Genomic DNA, 19662 nt, shown 5'->3' on the forward strand with positions numbered 1-19662 from the left:
TCATACTGCTGGGGGTTCATTTGATGTCAATGAAGAAGGACATGCCTCCAGTGGCGAATTCATTGATGTATTCCCAGGTTCAACAGAAGTATACGAAGGGGGATACACATTTCTCAGCTTGTTTGACGAGGATAAAAACAGCGTGCATCGCGTGAATAACCCATACTATCCCTTTAGTGGATGGAAAGACTGGGAAGTCGCATCTTGGCTGCTGCGTTCAGGCTTAAGCATGGGGAAAATTGACTCCTTCTTGTCGCTAGAGATGGTTAGTATTTCTTTGTCTCGTCTCCCCCTCCTCCCCCCATAGTAACATTGCTGTTTTTCTGTAGATCAAGACCCTTCCCTTGTCATTCTGCTCTGCGAAGGAATTGTGAGGCCGAGCAGAACAGTTGCCGAGCGGTCCACGATGGATGTCCAAAGTTATAGAAACATCTCATCCCACAAAATCCCCTGTGATTCTGTACTGGTGGGATCCTGTAGAGTGCATTGCCAGCATTCTGAACGATCCTTCCTTTCAAGATCATTTCAATTTCACTCCTCAAAAGATTTATTCTACTGCGGAGCGAATGTGTCGCATATACTCAGAATGGACGACAGGTGACGACACATGGAACATCCAGGTATGCCAAATTGGTCTTTGTTTTGTTTTTGCTTGCTTAAGGTTGATCTCAGTTGATGCTGCCTAGTGGTGCTACACTCCTTGGAACTATATTGTCTTCCGATAAGACAAACATTTCCGCTCTGACCGTCGATAGAGTCGCTCACCCTCTCCTGATTAGTCTTGCAAATATATCCATGAAGACTCGTGCAAAAATGTCATCTGACTCCTTTCTCCTTACCGCCCTCCTTCCGGTCCCAAAGTATATTCACAAGAAGAAATGCATGCGAGGCGTACTAGAGGACCGTCTCATGCATGAGTGTCTAGACATCGTTTCTGAACCGCTCAAGCAAGCTGCTTGTGTTGGAGTCATGATGTCAGATCCTGTGGGTAATAGCCGGCCTTGCTACACTGGGCTCGCAAGTTATATCACTGATACACCAGAAGCCATGATGTTATCCACTGTTGGGGGGAAGACATTGCCATTGACCATGGCAATGTTTAAACAGTTTGGGGACCCTTTTCGACACGAACCCCACACGAAGTCCACAACTCTCGCACAGCTCAAAGTCGTTCATACACGTGCTGACCCCCTTGATCTTGAAGCACTTTTCCACGAAGCACAGAAATTCTGGTTGAATGGTGTGGCTATGCCATTCTGGCGTGATTGGATTCTAGCTGAACCATTGCATTTTCTCACTCCAGAAATGCTGCACCACATCCACCGGCAGTTTTATGATCACGACGCGAGATGGCTCATCAATGCTGTTGGGGAATCTGAGATTGATTTCCATTTCTCCATCCTACCTCACATCACTGGATTCCGACATTTCCATGAGGGCATATCGAAGTTAAAGCAGGTCACTGGCCGGTGTCAACGTGACATCCAACGCAGTATCATTGCGGTCAGCGCTGACGCTGCACCTCCAGCTGTCCTTACTGCTATACGTGCTCTCATGGATTTCCAATATCTTGTCCAAGCTAGCCGCATCGACAGCGATGGTCTTAAGCGTATTTCTGCTGCGCTAGCTGAATTCCATGCCAACAAAGACGCCATCATTGCTGCTGGTATTCAATGTGGGGAGGGTAAAAAAGTCATTACCAATTGGCATATCCCCAAACTCGAGTTCATGCAGAGCATCGTCCCAAGTATCTGCAATACCGGCGTCCCCATGCAGTGGACTGCAGATGCAACAAAACATGCTCACATCACCGCCGTCAAAGATCCAGCACGGTCCAGTAACAACAACAATTATAATCCACAAATCTGCCGTCATCTTGATCGTGAGGAGAAGTGTCGTCGCACTTTTCATCCATTTCCCGCTATGCCCGACGTCACCCGTACCCAACCCGATGATAACCCGATACCCCGCACCTTAGGACCCGCACTTTCCCGTGCTTCGGACTATCCAATGCCCTTCGGACACCCATTATCCCTATGTCCAGTCCGTTCCCGTGCACCCCCATTGGTGAGTAGTCATTAATTCTCATGACTGACACTGTAGACAGCGCTATTACATGTGCTTCCCATAGTCCGCAGTACCTCATGTCTTTTTACATATTACCTTCGGACTATCCGCTATCTTCGCCTATAGGACTCCGGATTTCTATGTAGCTACTTATATAAGGACCAAGGGACTCTCACAAATAACTTACCTTTCTGTAGAGGGGAGTTCCCTAATACATTTGGTCCATGACACCTTGACACCTTGACACCTTGCCCAATACACCTGGTTATCCGCTCCTTATAGTCCGAACCTCTGCCATTCCTTTATTCTGATTCATCTCATCCGTTCCTGACGATATCCGCTCATTGTCCGTCCCATACCATTATCACCCGTTGAGTCCGCAGTTCCCGCGCATCGGACCCGTACTTTCCCGTGCATCGGACTACCCGATTTACTTAGGACCCGACATTTTGACCTTCGGGTTATCCTCTTCTTTGACCGAAAAGACACTAACTATCTTTCTTATATCAGACAGCAGACCCCTTTAGGGTCGAACTAGCCTTAGGCTAAGCAAGACCCACATAGGTATTTGGTAGGCTTGCCTCTTGGTAGCTATTATCCATATGCCGTTGTCGGGATTATTATTTCGCACAGCGGTACGGGAACAGTCCCGTTCATGTCACATAGCCTGCTCAGCCAATTGGTCAAGGTCAACATGATCAATTCGTCCACTACTACTTCGACTCAGTCTTACAAGAGAGCATGCAGTACCGCTCCGAAAGAACTTCCCACCATAGTACAAGGCTCTGCAGACGACCTCGAGTCAGTTCTTTGGGTGTTCCTGTGGGTCTGTCTCAACTACTCAGGCCCTCTCGGGATGGAGCGGAACAAAACAGGGTTGATGTCGGAGGGGTGGATTGACCCAGACACCACAAAGTGTGTTGGGGCCAAGTATGTCCTTTACCGCTCAGGAAAGGCGACTCTCCTCAATCAAATCGACCCCTACTTCAAAGACCTTACGACTCTCGCGGATACTTGGTTGGAGCTTATGAGATGCAATGATGATGAGCCGGTTAGCTGTGATCAGGTGCTGGACCTTCTGAACAATTTTCTGTTGGATTACCGGACAGATGAGTTTTCTCCAGAGCGGCATATTTCCTCGCAGGCATTGAAGCTTCCTCTGGGGGAAGATGGCGATGCTACAAAGTGCAAGAGACTTGTTGTTTCGGAGTCTGAGGGGACTTATCTTTCCAATAAGCGGGTGAAGGGTGTCTAGCATGAATTCCTTGTACTAGTATGGCGCAACTTTGGCGATTCATTTTCACATTCCTTTTACTAGCAGCATGTAGCATGATTTCCTTGGACTACACTAGAACTGTATCGCAATGTTATATATGAACTTCATGTGATCCTATTCCAAGCGGAGTCCATTCAGATTAAGATTGCTGCCGGCGGTAACTGGTTTAATGCTTTGTTCTATTCACCACTCATTTTCACCGCCAACGTTCTATGTGCTATGACTACATATGCTATGTAATTGGTGTGTGTAGTCTGAGGTAACTATCTACTTCATACTAATATCCCCGCTGACATTTGTCGATCGCGCTGACTCTACTGACAACTTGAGGGTGTTAGCCGGCCTGTGTGTATTATTACATGTGCGCCTCGAGGTGCATTGCTCAATTTGTCTGCCTTGCTCTGATTTTTAGTTTCAAAGGCAAAAAACGGGATTGGATGATTCAAACTCCATCACGGAAGTCTGGACAGCAGGGATTGAAATAGCGGTGAGTCTGGATGACAAATTCGCATGTTCCAGTCTTCTCTCATCCCCTCACACCAATGGCCAGTCCCAAGAAGTCTAAGGGCAAGAGAAAGGTTCAAGATCTTGATAATGGACCTCCAGCTGGACAAGTCAAGAAAACACGAATTCCAAAGAGTCACCCCACTCCTTCAACTGACAGTCACCCCGCTCCTTCGGGTGAACTCAGTGGCCCTAGACGCTCTGGTCGTTCAAATGCAGGGACAGGCGGACAGAATGCACAGCTGGAAAAACTCGATTCAGTCTTCGATGCCTCAGCTCGCAAACGGCTGTTGAAAGGCTCTACATCCCTTGGCACTGACATTCCAAGGAACCCACAAGCTCCCGACGCTCACAAGAGCCGCAAGCCTAGAAAGGTAAGACATCACATTGGATGTTACTCAAGACTTAATCTAGTTTTTAGGCCACTGCTCCCCCTCCATATGCCCCAGCTGACACAAATTCCATGGATGTATCCGAGGTGAGCTTTATTCTTTAGGTTGATTTATCTTAACTATTTTACAGGCATCTGACTCACAACGTGGACACGACACATCGCAGCCTCCCCAAGCCCAGAGACCAACTGTGCCTCCCGACGCCCAACCGAACTTGTTCGTGTTGAATAACCCATACGCAGCTGCCAGGTCTGAGCAGGTACCATATGGAAGCAAGGCAATTCCAGCCACCTACAATCTGTATGTAGCCACACTCCCCTCAGCACCATCACTTGTCACGGGTGCGCATCTGGAGCCGAGGTTTCTGAACGCTACTGTCAATCAGCCTGCTGGACCCGCAATAATTCCGGAGCATCTCATAGACCCAGCACTACACACTCGGGCATCACCACTTGACGCAAATACATGCTCTGTGCCAACATTTTCGAACACCACCCAGTATGTCAATCCACCATTTATTCAGTCTGCCACGCTTCCGAGGCTTCCACAGTCTGTTGTGTTGAGTGATACATCGGACGTTGAGGATGGGAGTGATGAGAGCTCAGCGGAAGAAGACACCGGAGCAGAGGACGAAGATGCTGATGGAGATGATGACATTGGCAACTGGGGAGCAGTTCGCGGATGACACACGATCCATCCAGGTAATCTCTATGTTCTACTCGTGTACTTCCCTCCCTTATTGATACTACACTGTCCAGGATTTTCTGAGGAACGGCCCCCTCAGCCCCCTCCAAACCCATGTGCTTTGACGCCCAAATTTGATTTCCAGTATTCACGCGACGAGGATGAAGGCCATGCAGTGGCTAGTCTGGCCTCAGCGCAGCCGAGGAACAATGTTCAGTACTCACGCAATGAAGTCAACACAGTGGGTGATCTCCATGCTCTACTCATGTACTTCCCTCACTGATTGATAATATACTGTCCAGGATTTTCTGAGGAACAGCCCCCTCAGCCCCCTCCAAACCCACATGCTTTGACGCCCGAATTTGATTTCCAGTATTCACGCGACGAGGATGAAGGCCATGCGGCGGCTAGTCTGGCCTCAGCGCAGCCGAGGAACAATGTTCGATACTCATGCAACGAAGTCAACATAGCAGCAAATCTCACCTCAGCGCAGCAAAAGCCCAGGCCCAAGCTGAAACGGACACATAGTGATGTCCTCGAGCAACATCAGAAGAAAAATGGTCTGTGCCGCCTCCCTGACCCCAAGTACCTCGAAACACTTTGCCAGCAATCTGAGATCAATGTTCAACGTGAAACTCAGCATGAAGTTTCTCGATCACAATCCAAAGCAAGGCCCACGCAACTCAGGTGGTACAGTACCAGCTGGAAAGTCTTCCTGGAGGAAGCGAAGGGAGAGTGTTGCACGGTTCACACATTAACCAACCCATTTCCAACTCTGGCGGGGGACTTACCAAAATCGATAACGGGAGTCCTGTCGGCCCTCAAGATTGAGTGGGAGAAGAACAGGAAGCAGGTAGAAAGTGGTAAGTTTTCGTGTGTTTCTGAGTTCCAAGGTCTCAATGTTAGCATAGGTGTGTGGCCTGCGCAGCAGTCTAACATGGCCAGGCTGGTAAGTGTGTCCTTGTTGTTGTACAAGCCTGCTGACCTCCTATCATAGCTCTACAACAATCTTGCGACTTGGCGGTCTGAGTTGAAGAAAGTCGTTATTTCCTTGACCCTGATCATGTTAGATCTCATCCCCCCCCATCAAGATACCCACCCAGGAACAGCCAGCATGGATCACAATTAGAGCGAAAACACTATGTCATGACTCTCTGTTCCTGCGGAATGGATTTGATATAAACATTTTTATTTTTATTTTTCGTTCATCCCTCGCAGCGCTGACATATGAGAACAGGGCAAGACTAATAATTTCACAAATCCAGCACTCCGAGAAGCCATCATCATATTCTACTACACTGGATCATACAGATTAGCCCGGAGAAGGCTAGATCTATTTCGCAAACAGCTACCTATAACATGCTTAGCGCTTGTCTCCGCCGCGGTATTTTTTTAAAAAGTTGATTCATAAAGTCACTGATCACTGACTACATTACATGTGCAGTTCAATTGTGTCCTCCTTGGCTTCTCAACAAACGGTACCGGCAAGACTTTCCCCAAATTCACTGTGAAGGAATACGGACAAATCTACAAAGAGATGATGACAATGATCGAGTCCATTTTGTTGGATCCATATCACGGCCCCAAACTGATCGAGCAACTTGAAGATTGGGCCGCATATGGATGGTAAGTGTTCCTCCGAGTCTTTCATTTGTTCTGATGCTGATTGTAGTGTTTCATCTAGGTCAGAAGGCTTGAAGGTTGATGGCGGCTATGGCTTGGAAACAAAGCACGAGCACTTGAAGGTAGTACTCGATTAGGCGCTGGACCTTCTGAACAATTTTCTGTTGGAGTATTGGATGGATGAGTTTTCTCCAGAGTGGCATATTTCCTCGCTTCACGTTTTCTCCTGTCGCTCGTCAGACCAGTACTAATATTACTGCATGTTGATACACATTTGTTAGCCGTTTTTGTCAGTTGCAATATGATCTTGTTTGTTTGTTATTTGTCTGTGCTACTGGTGTGCTATACTATTGGGAAGCACTGGGGAAAGTAATCTACAGACATGCCAAGGTCCGAGTTATGGACAAGCAGTACTTTCTGTGATGTCTGTGGGACACTGGAAAGTAATCTACAAACATGCCAAGGTCCGAGTTATGGACAAGCAGTACTTTCTGTGATGTCTGTGGGACACTGTACAGACCTGTTCAAATATTTTTCAGAACCCTACTGTCTGTCACAAGGGGACCAGGCTGTGGGCCTGGCATTCTGTGCAGCCCTGTACAGCTCTGTACAGACCGTGTGAGTTTACTGATGTATGTATGTGCTACTTTGTCGATAGCTGATTGGCCGTTTCAGAGTGGATCGTGAGCTTGCGAATGTTGACACGTGAAACATGGCCTTTGTAAGCAGGCCCATACAAAGATCCTCCAAGATAGTGCTTTGATCATAATTGAGCACATATCTAACTCATCCATTCTTAAGGATGCGCTCTGAGAATCGGATCCTCATTCCTCTTCTCTTCTCTCCCTTGTGCTCATCCCCATTTGCGCGTCACTCGACGATTTTTAGCCATTCCCTTTCATTGACGACTACACAAATCTCTCTTATCTGTCACTTATGGCCTTCATCACCCCCGTCGCTGGTCCTTCGACCATTCCTCCTTCCACAACAGGCAACTCAGCGACGGCGTCCTCTACCACAGCCACCAATCTGCCAGCTACTTCCTCCAGACATACGTCCTTAGATCAGATCGTTGCCGATAACATCAGGCGTACTAATGACAATCTCTCTCTGCAACAGTGCAGGGATGTGGGGGAAATAAATGTCCCACGGATGAGCTTCTCATCCCCCTTCCCCCATGGCCCACAGGCACAGCCTTACAACAATGGTTGTCCACCTTCGTGCAGCTCTCCCCCAACTCCCAGAATCAGGGTACAACCATCTTCACCCCAAAAACTCTATCCAGACCCAACATTCCTGCCGTCGCCAAAGTCCTTTTTGATTCATCCAAGGAGGCCCCCTCCGGCGTGGGTCTGGACTCCACCTATAACTTTGGTATTCACAGTTTTATCCAAGACCTCTTGGTCACAAGGCAGTACTGCCCACTTACTCTGTTCACTAATTCTAACACCGAACATCTACACCACGAGGGACACTCCCTCAAAAGATCGAAGATAAATGTCGCTGGGATCTCATATCACCTTCTCAATCTCTCTCAATTTGAGAATGAGCTCGACATGGACCCTCTCTCCTGGCAAGAGGCATACCAGCACTATCTTACCTGGATAAAGGACATTGGTGATGCTCCATCTCTCGACCGCTGGACCAATCATTTTACCACTCTCTCCAAGGATGACGTGGTCCGCAAGAACTTTCGCGCCATCATTGAGTTCGACATCAAAACACATCAAAACTACACTCTGCGCCCTCATCAACACAATCAATTCAAATGGAACCGCTGTCTGCAAAACAAGAAGTATGAAACAATGCAGGACGTCATGTTCTGCACTCAGGAACATCTCTCACACAACTCACTCCCTGATCATCATGCTCACGCCTCCTCCTCATCCACTCATTATGAGCCGTACAATCACGACAATGTAGCCAAAGCCCGTGGCAAGAAAGGGCCCGAAACGGACACACAGTCCTTTCGGGATGGTAAACCCACCAAGACCGCTGATCCCATGTGCATTATCTGCGGTCACACTGGACACTGCTTCTCCATCTGCTCTGAAGAGACTTCGACGAAAGGAGCACAAGCTTTAGAGTTTAAAAGTCCAGTTGCAAAATCAAAAAAAGACCACAACCGGACCGAAACCGGACCGAAAAAGACCGGACCTCAGTTGCTGGTTGCCTCAGGTCCAGGAAGGTCCGGTTGCAGTTGCCTAACTTTTGCGAAAAATGAAAAACCGGTCCAAGACCGGTTTCAACCGGTCTTTTTGGGACCGGTTGCCTATATATGGGTAGTACTCATCTAGGCGATTCTATCGGTGGTCTGATCTTCAAAATCGGTTGAGATTTGGGAAAGTTATAAGCATTTTAAGAATGGCTCATATAAGTCTGTGGGGTGTGTTTTTACGCTTGTTGGCACTGAACCAGGGATTGATTTCCAAGCTTAAAAACCTTTACCAGTGTGTTCATAGACCTCAAAAATGGTATGGAACATCAAATTTAGATAACTCTTGATGAATGCTCCAAGACTAGCACAAAGATCAGACGTGTTAGAACGGCAAGTCAAAATCAGTCAAAATCACCGATTGGCTCATAACTTACCCAAACCTTGAGTGTTCAACAAGATATGAGTAGCTATAGACTTGCCTAGACTAGGACTACAATTAACATTAAGACACCTAAGCCTTACGACAACTTTTAATTTTCAAAGACAAGCCTGATAATGATTTTTTGTCAAGCTTATATCTTGCTTATATCTTACCCTATTGACAAGATAAGACTAGCTATAGTATCACCTTGACTAGCAGCACATATTTCGTCAAGAAACTTAAGCATAGTAATGACATTTCATATTTGACTCACATGCAGGGCGGAGTTTAGGAACCCTTTTTTATAATGCTCATATCTTGCTCAGATCTTAACCGTTTACTACAAAAATTAGACCGTTGGAATCGTGGGAAGTGGTACTACACTGCCACAGGACCGGTTGTGGTGGCAACCGGTCTAAAACCGGTTGCAGGACCGCAAAAGACCAAAAACATCGGTCTTTACGGGTCCAGTCCAGGTTCACTGATATCGTGGGAATAAAAAGACCGGTCCTGGTCCGGTTGCCTCCAAATAAGGCAAAAGACAGGTCTTAACTGGACTTTTAAACTCTATACACGTTCTCAGATGGATCACGCTCCGAAGCTCTGGCTTTCAAGATCTCCGAGAACTCTTCTTCTCCGAACTGTTAAGACCGTGTTCAACGGGTCGGACCGGAGGGGCTTAGCTTCAGCTCGTGCGCTGCGCTCTTTACCCGAGTACGTGCCCCTAATTTACAGGGGGTTGGATATCGTCGGCCGAAGGGTATAGACGGGCCGGACGAGAGAGAGAAGACTACCCGAGACTTCGTCCGGGTAGAAACTAACAAGGTACAGACTACCCGAAGGTAGAAGCGGAGGGATTTAGCCTTAGGGATATAATCCCGAGGCTCGGAGGGTCGGACTAGGAAGACAATCCTAAGAGCCGAGGGAACACGAGGAATGAACTGAGTCTAAGATGATATTCGAACTGAGGATATACTACGGGTTACAAGGGGTTTATATACTATAAGGTATCCGACGGACGTCCGGCCGAAGCGCAGTCTTCGGATCAGAGGGCTATGTAGAAAATGTACTAACGGATATGAACTGCTGCGGACGATCGAAAATGGAGCCGGAGATTAAATGAAACAGGGGGGACAAGTTAAATGAAAGGAAAATGAATAGACTAACGGACGGATCAGAATGAACCCGGATATTAACTGTCAGAAGGATCCGGGCGTATAGGGGCATCAAGAAGCATATACAAATGGGGACACGGGGAAATGAATTCTAGAATGGAACCGAGAGAACGGACGGACCGGACCGGACAAGAAGCTTCAGGTACAGAATATGACACGAACCTTCTTTCTTCGGACTTCTCGAATCGCATCATCACTGCACATTGCCACATCACGTGATCTCTGCAGACCACCACCCTCTGGCGCTGCTCTGCAAAGCCAGACCTTCCCACACAAAAACCGGATCTACTGTCGGAAAAAAGTTAGGTGCCATTATAATACTGCCATATTACAAGGTCGGCTCGGTACCTTAACTGGGCCTTACAAGGCATTTCAACGGGCCGTTCTGAGGCATGGCGAGGCAAAACTCAATGTAAGGTCATCAAAAGGGCCCTTATAGGTGCCTTTTAATGAGCATTTAAATGTTATCTCCCCGATTATAAGCCCTTATAAGGACACCCTCCAAATAGAGCATTAAAATGTCTTGCAAGGCCTTAAAACCCTGGGAACTTTTTTCTGACAACACTTATTAGATTTGTGTTGATACATTTTCTTACATAAAGCTCTCTCTCGTTGATATCACTTAGTCACATCTTATCTCATACTCTCACATCAATATTAATATCTATATCAATTTAATATTGATTATTATCTCTCATCTTCACCTATCAGCCACGTGATAATACAAAGGTGGCCGTTTCAGAGTGGATCGTGAGCTTGCGAATGTTGACACGTGAAACATGGCCTTTGTAAGCAGGCCCATACGAAGATCCTCCAAGATAGTGCTTCGATCATAATCGAGCACATATCTAACTGGGCATTTAGCAGACGATATCCCCAAAGCGACGAATGCGGTCCCACGAAGAATGTTTTACCTCATTATCGGCGGCCTGCAATTTCCTTCCCAGACCATCTTGATGATGAGACACGAAGGTCTCAACATTGGGGGCGGAGAAAGTGGTTGTACGCGGGTGCATGAAAATTTTGGATATGGCTGATGATGATTGCAAGACTATTGTTCTTGCAGCTGCAACGTTGTGGAGGACTCGCGAGCCAAAGCATGATCACCCTCGAATACGCTGGAGTTTATTGGGGGCCTCGGCGACAGTTTGGAAACAGCGCCTCTGACCCCTTGGGACGGTGATACGGTGACCGTCATAAACGGCGACTCGCTTTGCATGAAGGCCACCCTGGGAGCACCTTTTAAGGACTCTAGTTGTTCTCTGTGGCCACACTCAGGCTCGTGGCCAAGACTGATTTCATCATGAAGTTCCCCTTCAAAATGCTGAAAGCAATGATGAGCAGTCGGAGGGAGGCTGCAGGGCATCAGAATCTGGGGAAGAACGACATGGAGTCGGATGGTGTGGGGTCCAAAGGGATCCGTCAAATTATGGTGCCTCGTGTGCACGGGGGCCAGGTCTGTTGCGCAAGGAGAGAGTGGTTCGAGGAATGGGTGATAGACTTTGTTTGGGACTGTAAGAAGAGGTGAAGGAGTGGTGATATGAGCTGGCCGTTTTCTCGGTAGAGCTACGTATGTGCTACCTTGATCGATAGTTGATTGTACTAATTATCAAGCAAAATACATGGGCGCTCTGGTTATCCAGGCTTACAGCTAGCTGTCAAAGCTCTTAGTCATCCGAAGGCGGTCCCGATCTGCGACGTTCACCTAGGTTCACTTCTCTGGAATACACATACTACTGGCCATGGAATACACCTGCGACCAAAGTTCATGGTGTAAGCTATTGATTTTCGAAGACCGCGCATGTTGAAACTCGAGCTCCACTTACGGAACAGTGGGTGAGTCACGACAGACCACGATTCGGTAGCGCCGATTCGGTTGCGGTGTGACTCTTGACGTACGTTGAAGCTGGTATAAATAAGGGGCTATTGGTCGAAATGACACTCATAAGCCCTCTCTATCCCTCTTAGAACGTCTCAAAGTCCCTTTATCAATACAAATGGCCCCAATTGGCTCTCTCTGGGGTCTTCCTCGTCAAAGTCAAACTAAATACGCAAGTTCCATTCAAGTTTTGTACACAGTTCTGTTCCTGACCAGACACAATACAGATATTAAGCGCTGCTGCTATCGCAGGCCTCGAAGTAGATCTCCAACCTTTCGAGTTCGGTGTGACAACCAAGTCACCTGAATTTCTCGACAAATTCCCCTTTGCCAAAATCCCTGCCTTCGAGGGCAAGGATGGATTCACTCTTGTAGAAGGCTCCTCAATTGCACGTTATGGTCAGCATGTTGTGCTTCGCAGCCTATTGTGCAATTCTTACTGTGCACCGCTGCATGATTAGTTGCATCTCTAGCCCCTGAGTCTGGTCTTCTTGGCAGAAGCATCAAAGATGCTGCGCTAGTCGACCAATGGATCCACTTTGCGGAACACGAGATCAACGCATTCACCAACTTAATATGGATGTTTGTGGATCGTTTCGCCCCAGAGAAAGCCTATAGTGAAAGCGTCAGTTGTTCTTTACGTATACAGATTAACTTCGAGTCAATGGCTCACCGGCACTTTCATTACAGATCCACAAGGCTGTATTTGAACGTCAAGAGCGTTCCATCAAGTTTCTCGAACAGCACATCGACCTCCACGAGTTCATCGTCTGTGACGAGATTACGCTGGCGGACATCATTTTAGCTGGTGTGATCCAACGCGCTGCTCGTATTACCCTCGGTGCCGCTGAACGAGCACTCTACTCAAAAGTCTTCACATATTATGAGAAGGTGGTAGCTGACCCTCGCATCAAGGATATCTTCGGGGCGGCAGATTTCGTTGAAGTGCCCATAGCACCCAAGAAAGCTGAGTAGAGCCTTATGTGGGGAAGGGGAAGAAGAACACGAGATTGAACTGTTTGTTTGTGTTTTAAAAGGCTCTGGGCTTTAACTGCCCCTTGTACCGTAGTCGAGTATGATTGATAATACCTGCTACACTCCCAGTTCTTGATGTCCCGGCAAGTAAAGCTGTACCAAGTCATCCTCTCGTTTGTCCCTCCCGATCAATTTCCGCGACAGTCTGAGTTGCGCGTGATCCATTTGTAAAATGCGGGATACAGTGGTGATATGAGCTGGTCGTTTTCTCGTCAGAGCTACGTATGTGCTACTTTGTCGATAGCCGATCGTACTAATTAGCCTGGATAACCGGAGCGCCCATGTATTTTGCTTGGTCACAGCTAGCTGACAAAATTCCGAAGGCGGCCGCGATCTGCGATGTTCACCTGGGTTCAACTTCTCTGGAATACACATACTACTGACAGCAGATATTCCGGATTAGTATTTGACTAGCCATGGAATACACCTGCGACCAAAGTTAACGTTCACCTTTGATTTTCGAAGATCACGCGTGTTGAAACTCGAGCTCCACTTACGAAGCAGTAGGTGAGTCACGACAAACCATTAGTCGCGACTCGCGAGTGAGTCAAGCTGGGGGAAAGCCGATGCCCGGAAAACCTTTTGCGATCAGTCATTGCATGGCTGTTGACGTACATTGAAGCTTGAAGCTGGTATAAATATGGGGTTATTGGACGAAATGACACTCACAAGCCCTCTCTATCCCTCTTAGAACATCTCAAAGTCCCTCTATCAATACAAATGGCTCCAATTGGCTCTCTCTGGGGTGATCCTCGTCAACGCCAAACTAAATGCGCAAGTTCCATTTAAATTTTGTGCACAGTTCTATTCCTGACCAGACACAATACAGATATTAAGCACTGCTGCTATCGCAGGCCTCGAAGTAGATCTCCCACCTTTCGAGTTCGGTGTTACCAACAAGTCACCTGAATTTATCGACAAATTCCCCTTTGCCAAAATCCCTGTCTTCGAGGACAAGGATGGGTTCGTTCTTCTAGAAGGTGCCTCGATTGCACGTTATGGTCAGCATGTTGTGCTTCGCAGCCTGTTACGCAATTCTTACTGTGCACCGTTGCATGATTAGTTGCATCTCTAGCCCCTGAGTCTGGTCTTCTTGGCAAAAGCATCAAAGATGCTGCGCTAGTTGACCAATGGATCCACTTTGCGGAGCACGAGATCCACACATTCACCGACTTAATATGGATGTTGGTGGATCGTTTTGCCCCAGAGAAAGCCTATAGTGAAAGCGTCAGTTGTTCTTTTCGTATAAGAGTCAATGGCTCACACCGGCACTTTCATTACAGATCTACAAGTCTGTATTCGAACGTCAAGAGCGTTCACTCAAGTTCCTCGAACAGAACATCGGCATCCACGAGTTCATAATCGGCGACGAGATTACGCTGGCGGACATCATTTTAGCTGGTGTGATCCAACGCGCTGCTCGGATTACCCTCGGTGCCGCTGAACGAGCACTCTACTCAAAAGTCTTCGCATACTATGAGAAGGTGGTAGCTGACCCTCGCATCAAGGATATCTTCGGGGCAGCAGATTTCGTTGAAATGCCCATAGCACCCGAGAAAGCTGAGTAGAGCCTTATGTGGGGATGGGGTAGAAGACACGAGATTGAACTGTTTGTTTGTATGTTCGAAAGCTCTGGACTTCAACTGTCCCTTGTAGCTTGTACCGTAGTCGAATGTACCGTAGTCGAGTATGACTGATAATACCTGCTACTCTCTCCGTTCTTGATGTCCCGGCATCCGCGACAGTCTGAGTTGCGATCCATTTGTAAAATGCAGGATACAACGTGTCAGCGTATACCTCGTCTTTGCATGGTGTAAACAACACTGCGAAGCTCCAAGAATTAATGCGCTGAATGGCACTATGTCCGGGTCTTATCGATCCAGGGTCAACAATCACGAAGGGTAGTTGAAATGAGGAAAAGGTGTCTTGTACCTTCATTCAGGATCCACAGAGATTGACTCTCGGATCGTACCATGATGCCTTGCTCTCGGCCATAACGAGAAAACAGACAAGTGATTCACGACATGCAATGATCTCACTTCGTCCGATATAACGTGATTAGGCCCATCAACTTTGTGTGGGGACTGATTGAAGGCGCCCTTGGATTCGAGACGCCCCAGAAGCTTTTTTCTTTTGGATCTTGTATGGAACCAAGGAAATCTGCGTGATGGATCTCAATCCATGCTTATGAAAGTTGCGGTCTGAACGAAAATAACGAATGATCCGCCAGATTGGCGGGCACGTACATGACAAGCCTATAATTGTTCGATATCTTTCATTTTTGCTTTGAGAAGTTTCAAGTTGACGACGGAAAAGGACGATGAGGAGTCGGATGATATGGGATTTTATTTTAAATGCGGGCGTCTGATGATGGTGCTTCGTGTGAATGGGACCAGGTCTGTCACATAGTGAGAGTGATTTAAGGAACAGGTGAGAGACTACAAGAAGAGGTGAAGGAGAGTAGTTGATACGAGGGGATCGTTTTCTTCTTAGGTCAACAATTCGGTAAGACGAATAGCCCCACGTCTCCGCACTTGACATCATGACACATAGTACATATTCCGTACCTGCGAGATCAAACGTCCCTCAGCTCCGATTTCAAAATCACGTAAAAGGGGAAAGGAGAGTAAATGAAAACATTTACCAAACTGTACTGGTGACCCTATTGAGGCCAAACAAGTTGCCAGTTGATGTTGCATAGAACGATTGGTACGTGAGATGACAGGAACCAGGGGTCCAGGTGTCAAGCGGAGTGGGGCACAGTGACGTCTCTACCTTGAGAAGGTACAGGAGAACAAAGTTGTGTTACTTACAAACAAAGAATGATACTCCTATGACGAATGCTGAGTGAGTCCTATGTCATGACCAACGTCACCACAAGGGCGATTTGCTCGGTACTGACCGAATCTATTAGATAACTTGATGGCATGCCAATGTACAGGGTGAAGCATGGAACTGATTTGGCAGAATCAGCTGTTTTAGTTCCGCGTTGAAGTAACAGGAACGTTGCGCATTATCAATGCGTTTGAGGAACAGGTGTGGGGGCTTGTGTGGGATTGTAGGAAGGAGTGATGGGGTGGATTGTGAGATGTGCGGGTCGTTTTCCTTGTTGGATTGTGGGGAGACGTATGCGTGATTTAGTCGGTCGAGACGATCATCAAGGTAGAGAAGATGATCAGAGAGTGAGAATCTAGTCAGTAGAATCATGTGGCGTCTACTCAAAATCGGTCAGATCAGAGATCGTGGAAGCAGGGAAGCACGGCGTGCTATGTATACAGTGGCCTAGTTATCGACCTTGATACGAGTTGATAAATATAATAGCACTCGTATGGGATCAGCATGTCCACTTCCGTGCTTGTGTAGACATACATTTTGTGGGCGCGTCTCCCATGCTGTCTATACGCTCTGTCCTGTCCCCGCCTCAACTGCTCTTACAAGTGTAAATCATCCTAATAGCGAATGGGTAGGATTGGTTCTGCACGTATGGAGGCAAGGTCTACGGCTTGATCCATTGCCTCGTCAATCTCTCCGATGAGGACACTAGGAATGGGAGTGTGAGAGCCAGTGTTGTAATTGAGTGATCTCACGCACATCATATCGCCTTTGACAAGATAGAGACCTAGTTCTACTTCTTCTACGCCTTCGTCGATACTATAAATCCTCTCCTTTGAATCGCTGAGGACGACATTGGACTTTTGGTCGTAACCAGCTAGGACACCGACGATAGCTCTTCCGTCTTGGAGTACGAGAAGGACTCGCCCTGGATGATAATCGTTGTCAGTTATAAAGTTTGATAGAGAGAATTGGACTTGCTATCGACGTAACCCTGCAAGCTTGACATTGAAGTTACAGTAAGAGACTGACTTGCATATGTGTGTGTGGCTGTGTTATTTCATCCACCAGGGGATGCCCTGCAGGGGCGTCAACTTCACCGTTCTATCATCTACTCGGTTTGCGTTTAATCTTTTCTTCCTACAACGACGCTTCTTGCTCGTTGCCATTAGCGACGTCGAATCCTTCCCTACGCCGCCATTCGCGACTCTCTCCTTTTCCAACAATGGAGAAACGCGAATTAGAGAAACTTGCTTCTGTCGAGCTCAACGAACAAGTTCGTCAGAGCAGGGACCTTCCTCAACCGGCCATCGCACAACAAGCTCGCAATCGTACAAAGTTCAGTGCAGCTGCGATAATTCCAGTCTGGATTTGTCTGAGTAGTGGGGTCATCATCTACAATAATTACATTTACAACACCTTGAACTTCAAGTTTCCTGTCTTTTTGGTCACTTGGCATTTGACTTTTGCAGTCAGTCGTTCGTGTTTTCTTTGTGCTCTGAACTGACAACCTTGTAGGCCATCGGAACACGAGTCCTTCAACGTACCACGCATCTTCTCGACGGTGCAAAAGATGTTCCAGTCAGCAAAGACATGTTCTTTCGCTCCATCCTCCCCATAGGTCTCCTTTTCTCTGGCAGTCTCATCCTCAGCAATACCGCTTATCTGTACCTGAGCGTGGCCTATATTCAGATGTTAAAGGTCCGTGAGGTCCCATGCGTTTTCGTTATCTGTTGGCGCCACTTCCATACTACGTGCCTTTCACGGACACTCGCTCATCTCCGTCTTGAATTTTCTCTATTGCCACTTCTTCTCCGCGTTTTACCTTTTCTATTCACGTGTTTTTCCTTACTACGCGTCATGTGCTCCCCTCCGCCGCTTTCCCTCTGAGATCCTGCTTCCTTGATACTAATATTTACACAGGCATTCACCCCCGTAGCCATCCTACTCATCACATGGGCCACCCGCATCAGCGAACCTTCACGCAAACTGCTCCTAATCGTTCTCATGATTTCTTCCGGCGTCGCCATCGCAAGCAAGGGTGAGAGATGGTTCAGTTTGGTCGGATTCTTCATTCAGGCTGGAGGAGTCGGGGTGAGTAGTTCATTATCTCCTCGCTGCAATGACTCACCTTTATTAGTTCGAAGCCACCCGTCTCGTACTCATTCAAACCCTCCTCCACGGGCTCAAGATGGACCCCCTCGTCTCGCTCCACCTCTACGCACCCGTCTGCGCGCTCATCAACCTCTGCGTCATACCCTTCACAGAGGGTCTGCAGCCATTTTACGTAGTATGGGGAAGTATCATAGGATCATATAGCCATGCGATGTCTGCTGTATCAGGCAGCGCAGCATCTGCTATGTCCAATGCCGCATCCAATGCCACCGTCTCAATAGTCGGCGGATCGGGAGAGTTATTCGCCGTTATAGGCGAAGAGGTGGCACCTCACATCACTCCCTTCCTACTTCTCACCAACGCGCTGCTTGCTTTCCTGTTGAACATCGCAGCTGTGTTTTTGGTAGGCGCGGGGAGCGGGCTGGTGTTGACTCTTGCGGGAGTGTTGAAGGATGTGTTGTTGGTAGCAGGGAGCGTGGTGATTTGGGGTGGGCAGGTGGGCGTGATGCAGGCGTCAGGTGCGTTTGTTGGTTTGTGTGATTGGGCGGTGTTGATTTCTCTGTGCAGGATACTCGATAGCGCTGTGTGGATTGGTGCTGTTCAGGGTATCGGGTGGGAAGTGAAGCTCGTTTGAGACAGGACCTTTCCGAGCTCGTCTATGACATTGATCGTTTATTCTGCTCTGCTCCCATATTGTCACCACTCCCCTATGGCTACATTTCCAGCTCTTGATTTCGGACTCGCTTGAAGCAGAGTCCTGTGTGCGCGTTTTGGCGCGTTTATCTATCTTGGATCGCTCCCTGCCGGATGCTCGTCCTCTTGCATATGATTGAGCTCTTTGTTTTCTGCTCCGTCTTTGCACGCACTTTGTACCATCGCAGTCACCCCTCCTGCATACCCACTTCCAACGCCTAATTCGCAATTCCGGTTCGAACATCAATCCTGCTTCGTACGACGCGCAATCCCATTGCGCACAACGCCCGATTTACCCCACCTTATCCCCAACCTCCGACGTCTAAAACACATGGACATTTTTACATGCACGTGCTGATATTTAACGCATATAGATAGACTTTGAAGATATGCGGACATTTGCCTTTTTCCTTCCATCTTTCGCTTATGTCACTTTTCGCTATCATTACACCACCATGCGTCATTTTCCATGGCCAACTAGCGCTTGGTCCGATTATGCTAGTATTGAGACTGTCTTTTTGTGTTTACTGTTTTCTTTCTGCACCATTCTTGACACTTGTTCCCGATAGCGTGCGTGCCCTACTTACCGGTACTAGTACTTACCCTCACGCTATTCCCATAGACTTCTTTTTTGCAGTACTGTGCTTTGCTATTTTGTGTTCCATAGTTCAGATCCTGATCACTGGGGAATCCCAGGCCTAGAGGGATTACACTGAATTTTACGCGAAATGAGGAATGTTTTCGACAATTCCAAGTAGGGATTACATGATGCATCACGTTCGGAACTTCGCATGGTACCACGACCAAA

General features: G+C 47.6%; 6 protein-coding genes across 6 annotated transcripts; 5 read left to right on the forward strand and 1 right to left on the reverse strand.

The window, feature by feature from the left end:
• Positions 1 to 130: 130 nt before the first annotated feature.
• Positions 131 to 1926, forward strand: DEU56DRAFT_700535 (uncharacterized protein; the record flags this gene model as incomplete). The annotated part of the gene is made up of 3 exons (XM_041347307.1): positions 131 to 284; positions 376 to 568; positions 687 to 1926. Coding segments are annotated over 3 exons (1587 nt in total), but the record flags the coding sequence as incomplete, so codon positions are not given.
• A 5816-nt stretch (positions 1927 to 7742) lies between these two features.
• Positions 7743 to 8291, forward strand: DEU56DRAFT_694822 (uncharacterized protein; the record flags this gene model as incomplete). Its single annotated transcript, XM_041347205.1, has 1 exon — positions 7743 to 8291. A coding segment is annotated over one exon (549 nt), but the record flags the coding sequence as incomplete, so codon positions are not given.
• A 3698-nt stretch (positions 8292 to 11989) lies between these two features.
• On the forward strand, positions 11990 to 13213 carry DEU56DRAFT_505863 (glutathione S-transferase C-terminal-like protein). Its single transcript, XM_041346561.1, has 5 exons — positions 11990 to 12209; positions 12269 to 12351; positions 12407 to 12578; positions 12641 to 12804; positions 12870 to 13213. The coding sequence occupies exons 2-5, from the start codon at positions 12298 to 12300 to the stop codon at positions 13152 to 13154; spliced, it is 675 nt and encodes a 224-aa protein (XP_041205701.1). The 5' UTR covers positions 11990 to 12209; positions 12269 to 12297; the 3' UTR covers positions 13155 to 13213.
• Positions 13214 to 13934: 721 nt separating this feature from the next.
• DEU56DRAFT_758356 (glutathione S-transferase C-terminal-like protein) lies at positions 13935 to 14782 on the forward strand (the record flags this gene model as incomplete). The annotated part of the gene is made up of 4 exons (XM_041350223.1): positions 13935 to 13992; positions 14033 to 14215; positions 14290 to 14441; positions 14498 to 14782. The coding sequence occupies 4 exons, from the start codon at positions 13935 to 13937 to the stop codon at positions 14780 to 14782; spliced, it is 678 nt and encodes a 225-aa protein (XP_041205702.1).
• Positions 14783 to 16451: 1669 nt separating this feature from the next.
• On the reverse strand, positions 16452 to 17089 carry DEU56DRAFT_818815 (uncharacterized protein). Its single transcript, XM_041353983.1, has 3 exons — positions 17028 to 17089; positions 16806 to 16974; positions 16452 to 16754 (listed from the first exon to the last, which is right to left on the reverse strand). Exons 1-3 carry the CDS (start codon positions 17053 to 17055, stop codon positions 16664 to 16666), a joined length of 288 nt encoding a protein of 95 aa, XP_041205703.1. The 5' UTR covers positions 17056 to 17089; the 3' UTR covers positions 16452 to 16663.
• Positions 17090 to 17117: 28 nt separating this feature from the next.
• DEU56DRAFT_505930 (triose-phosphate transporter family-domain-containing protein) lies at positions 17118 to 19081 on the forward strand. Its single transcript, XM_041346562.1, has 5 exons — positions 17118 to 17517; positions 17565 to 17747; positions 17970 to 18140; positions 18187 to 18679; positions 18729 to 19081. Exons 1-5 carry the CDS (start codon positions 17272 to 17274, stop codon positions 18782 to 18784), a joined length of 1149 nt encoding a protein of 382 aa, XP_041205704.1. The 5' UTR covers positions 17118 to 17271; the 3' UTR covers positions 18785 to 19081.
• The last annotated feature ends 581 nt before the right edge of the window (positions 19082 to 19662 follow it).

The sequence above is a fragment of the Suillus clintonianus genome, assembly GCF_016758775.1.
Source record: "Suillus clintonianus strain FC179 chromosome Unknown DEU56scaffold_67, whole genome shotgun sequence".
Classification (NCBI taxonomy): Eukaryota; Fungi; Basidiomycota; class Agaricomycetes; order Boletales; family Suillaceae; genus Suillus; species Suillus clintonianus.

Bases quoted from the DNA above. Each gene is read 5' to 3' on its own strand.
- DEU56DRAFT_505930 (XM_041346562.1), top strand. From the start codon at position 17,272: ATGGAGAAACGCGAATTAGAGAAACTTGCTTCTGTCGAGCTCAACGAA. The intron at 17,518-17,564 runs GTCAGTCGTTCG...ACAACCTTGTAG, and splicing joins CTTGGCATTTGACTTTTGCA to GCCATCGGAACACGAGTCCT. The intron at 18,680-18,728 runs GTGCGTTTGTTG...TTCTCTGTGCAG, and splicing joins GGGCGTGATGCAGGCGTCAG to GATACTCGATAGCGCTGTGT.
- DEU56DRAFT_818815 (XM_041353983.1), bottom strand. From the start codon at position 17,055: ATGTCAAGCTTGCAGGGTTACGTCGATA. The intron at 16,975-17,027 runs GCAAGTCCAATT...ATTATCATCCAG, and splicing joins CTTGCAGGGTTACGTCGATA to GGCGAGTCCTTCTCGTACTC. The intron at 16,755-16,805 runs GTGCGTGAGATC...TCCCATTCCTAG, and splicing joins CTTGTCAAAGGCGATATGAT to TGTCCTCATCGGAGAGATTG.
- DEU56DRAFT_505863 (XM_041346561.1), top strand. From the start codon at position 12,298: ATGGCCCCAATTGGCTCTCTCTGGGGTCTTCCTCGTCAAAGTCAAACT. The intron at 12,352-12,406 runs GCAAGTTCCATT...GACACAATACAG, and splicing joins GTCAAAGTCAAACTAAATAC to ATATTAAGCGCTGCTGCTAT. The intron at 12,805-12,869 runs GTCAGTTGTTCT...CTTTCATTACAG, and splicing joins AGAAAGCCTATAGTGAAAGC to ATCCACAAGGCTGTATTTGA.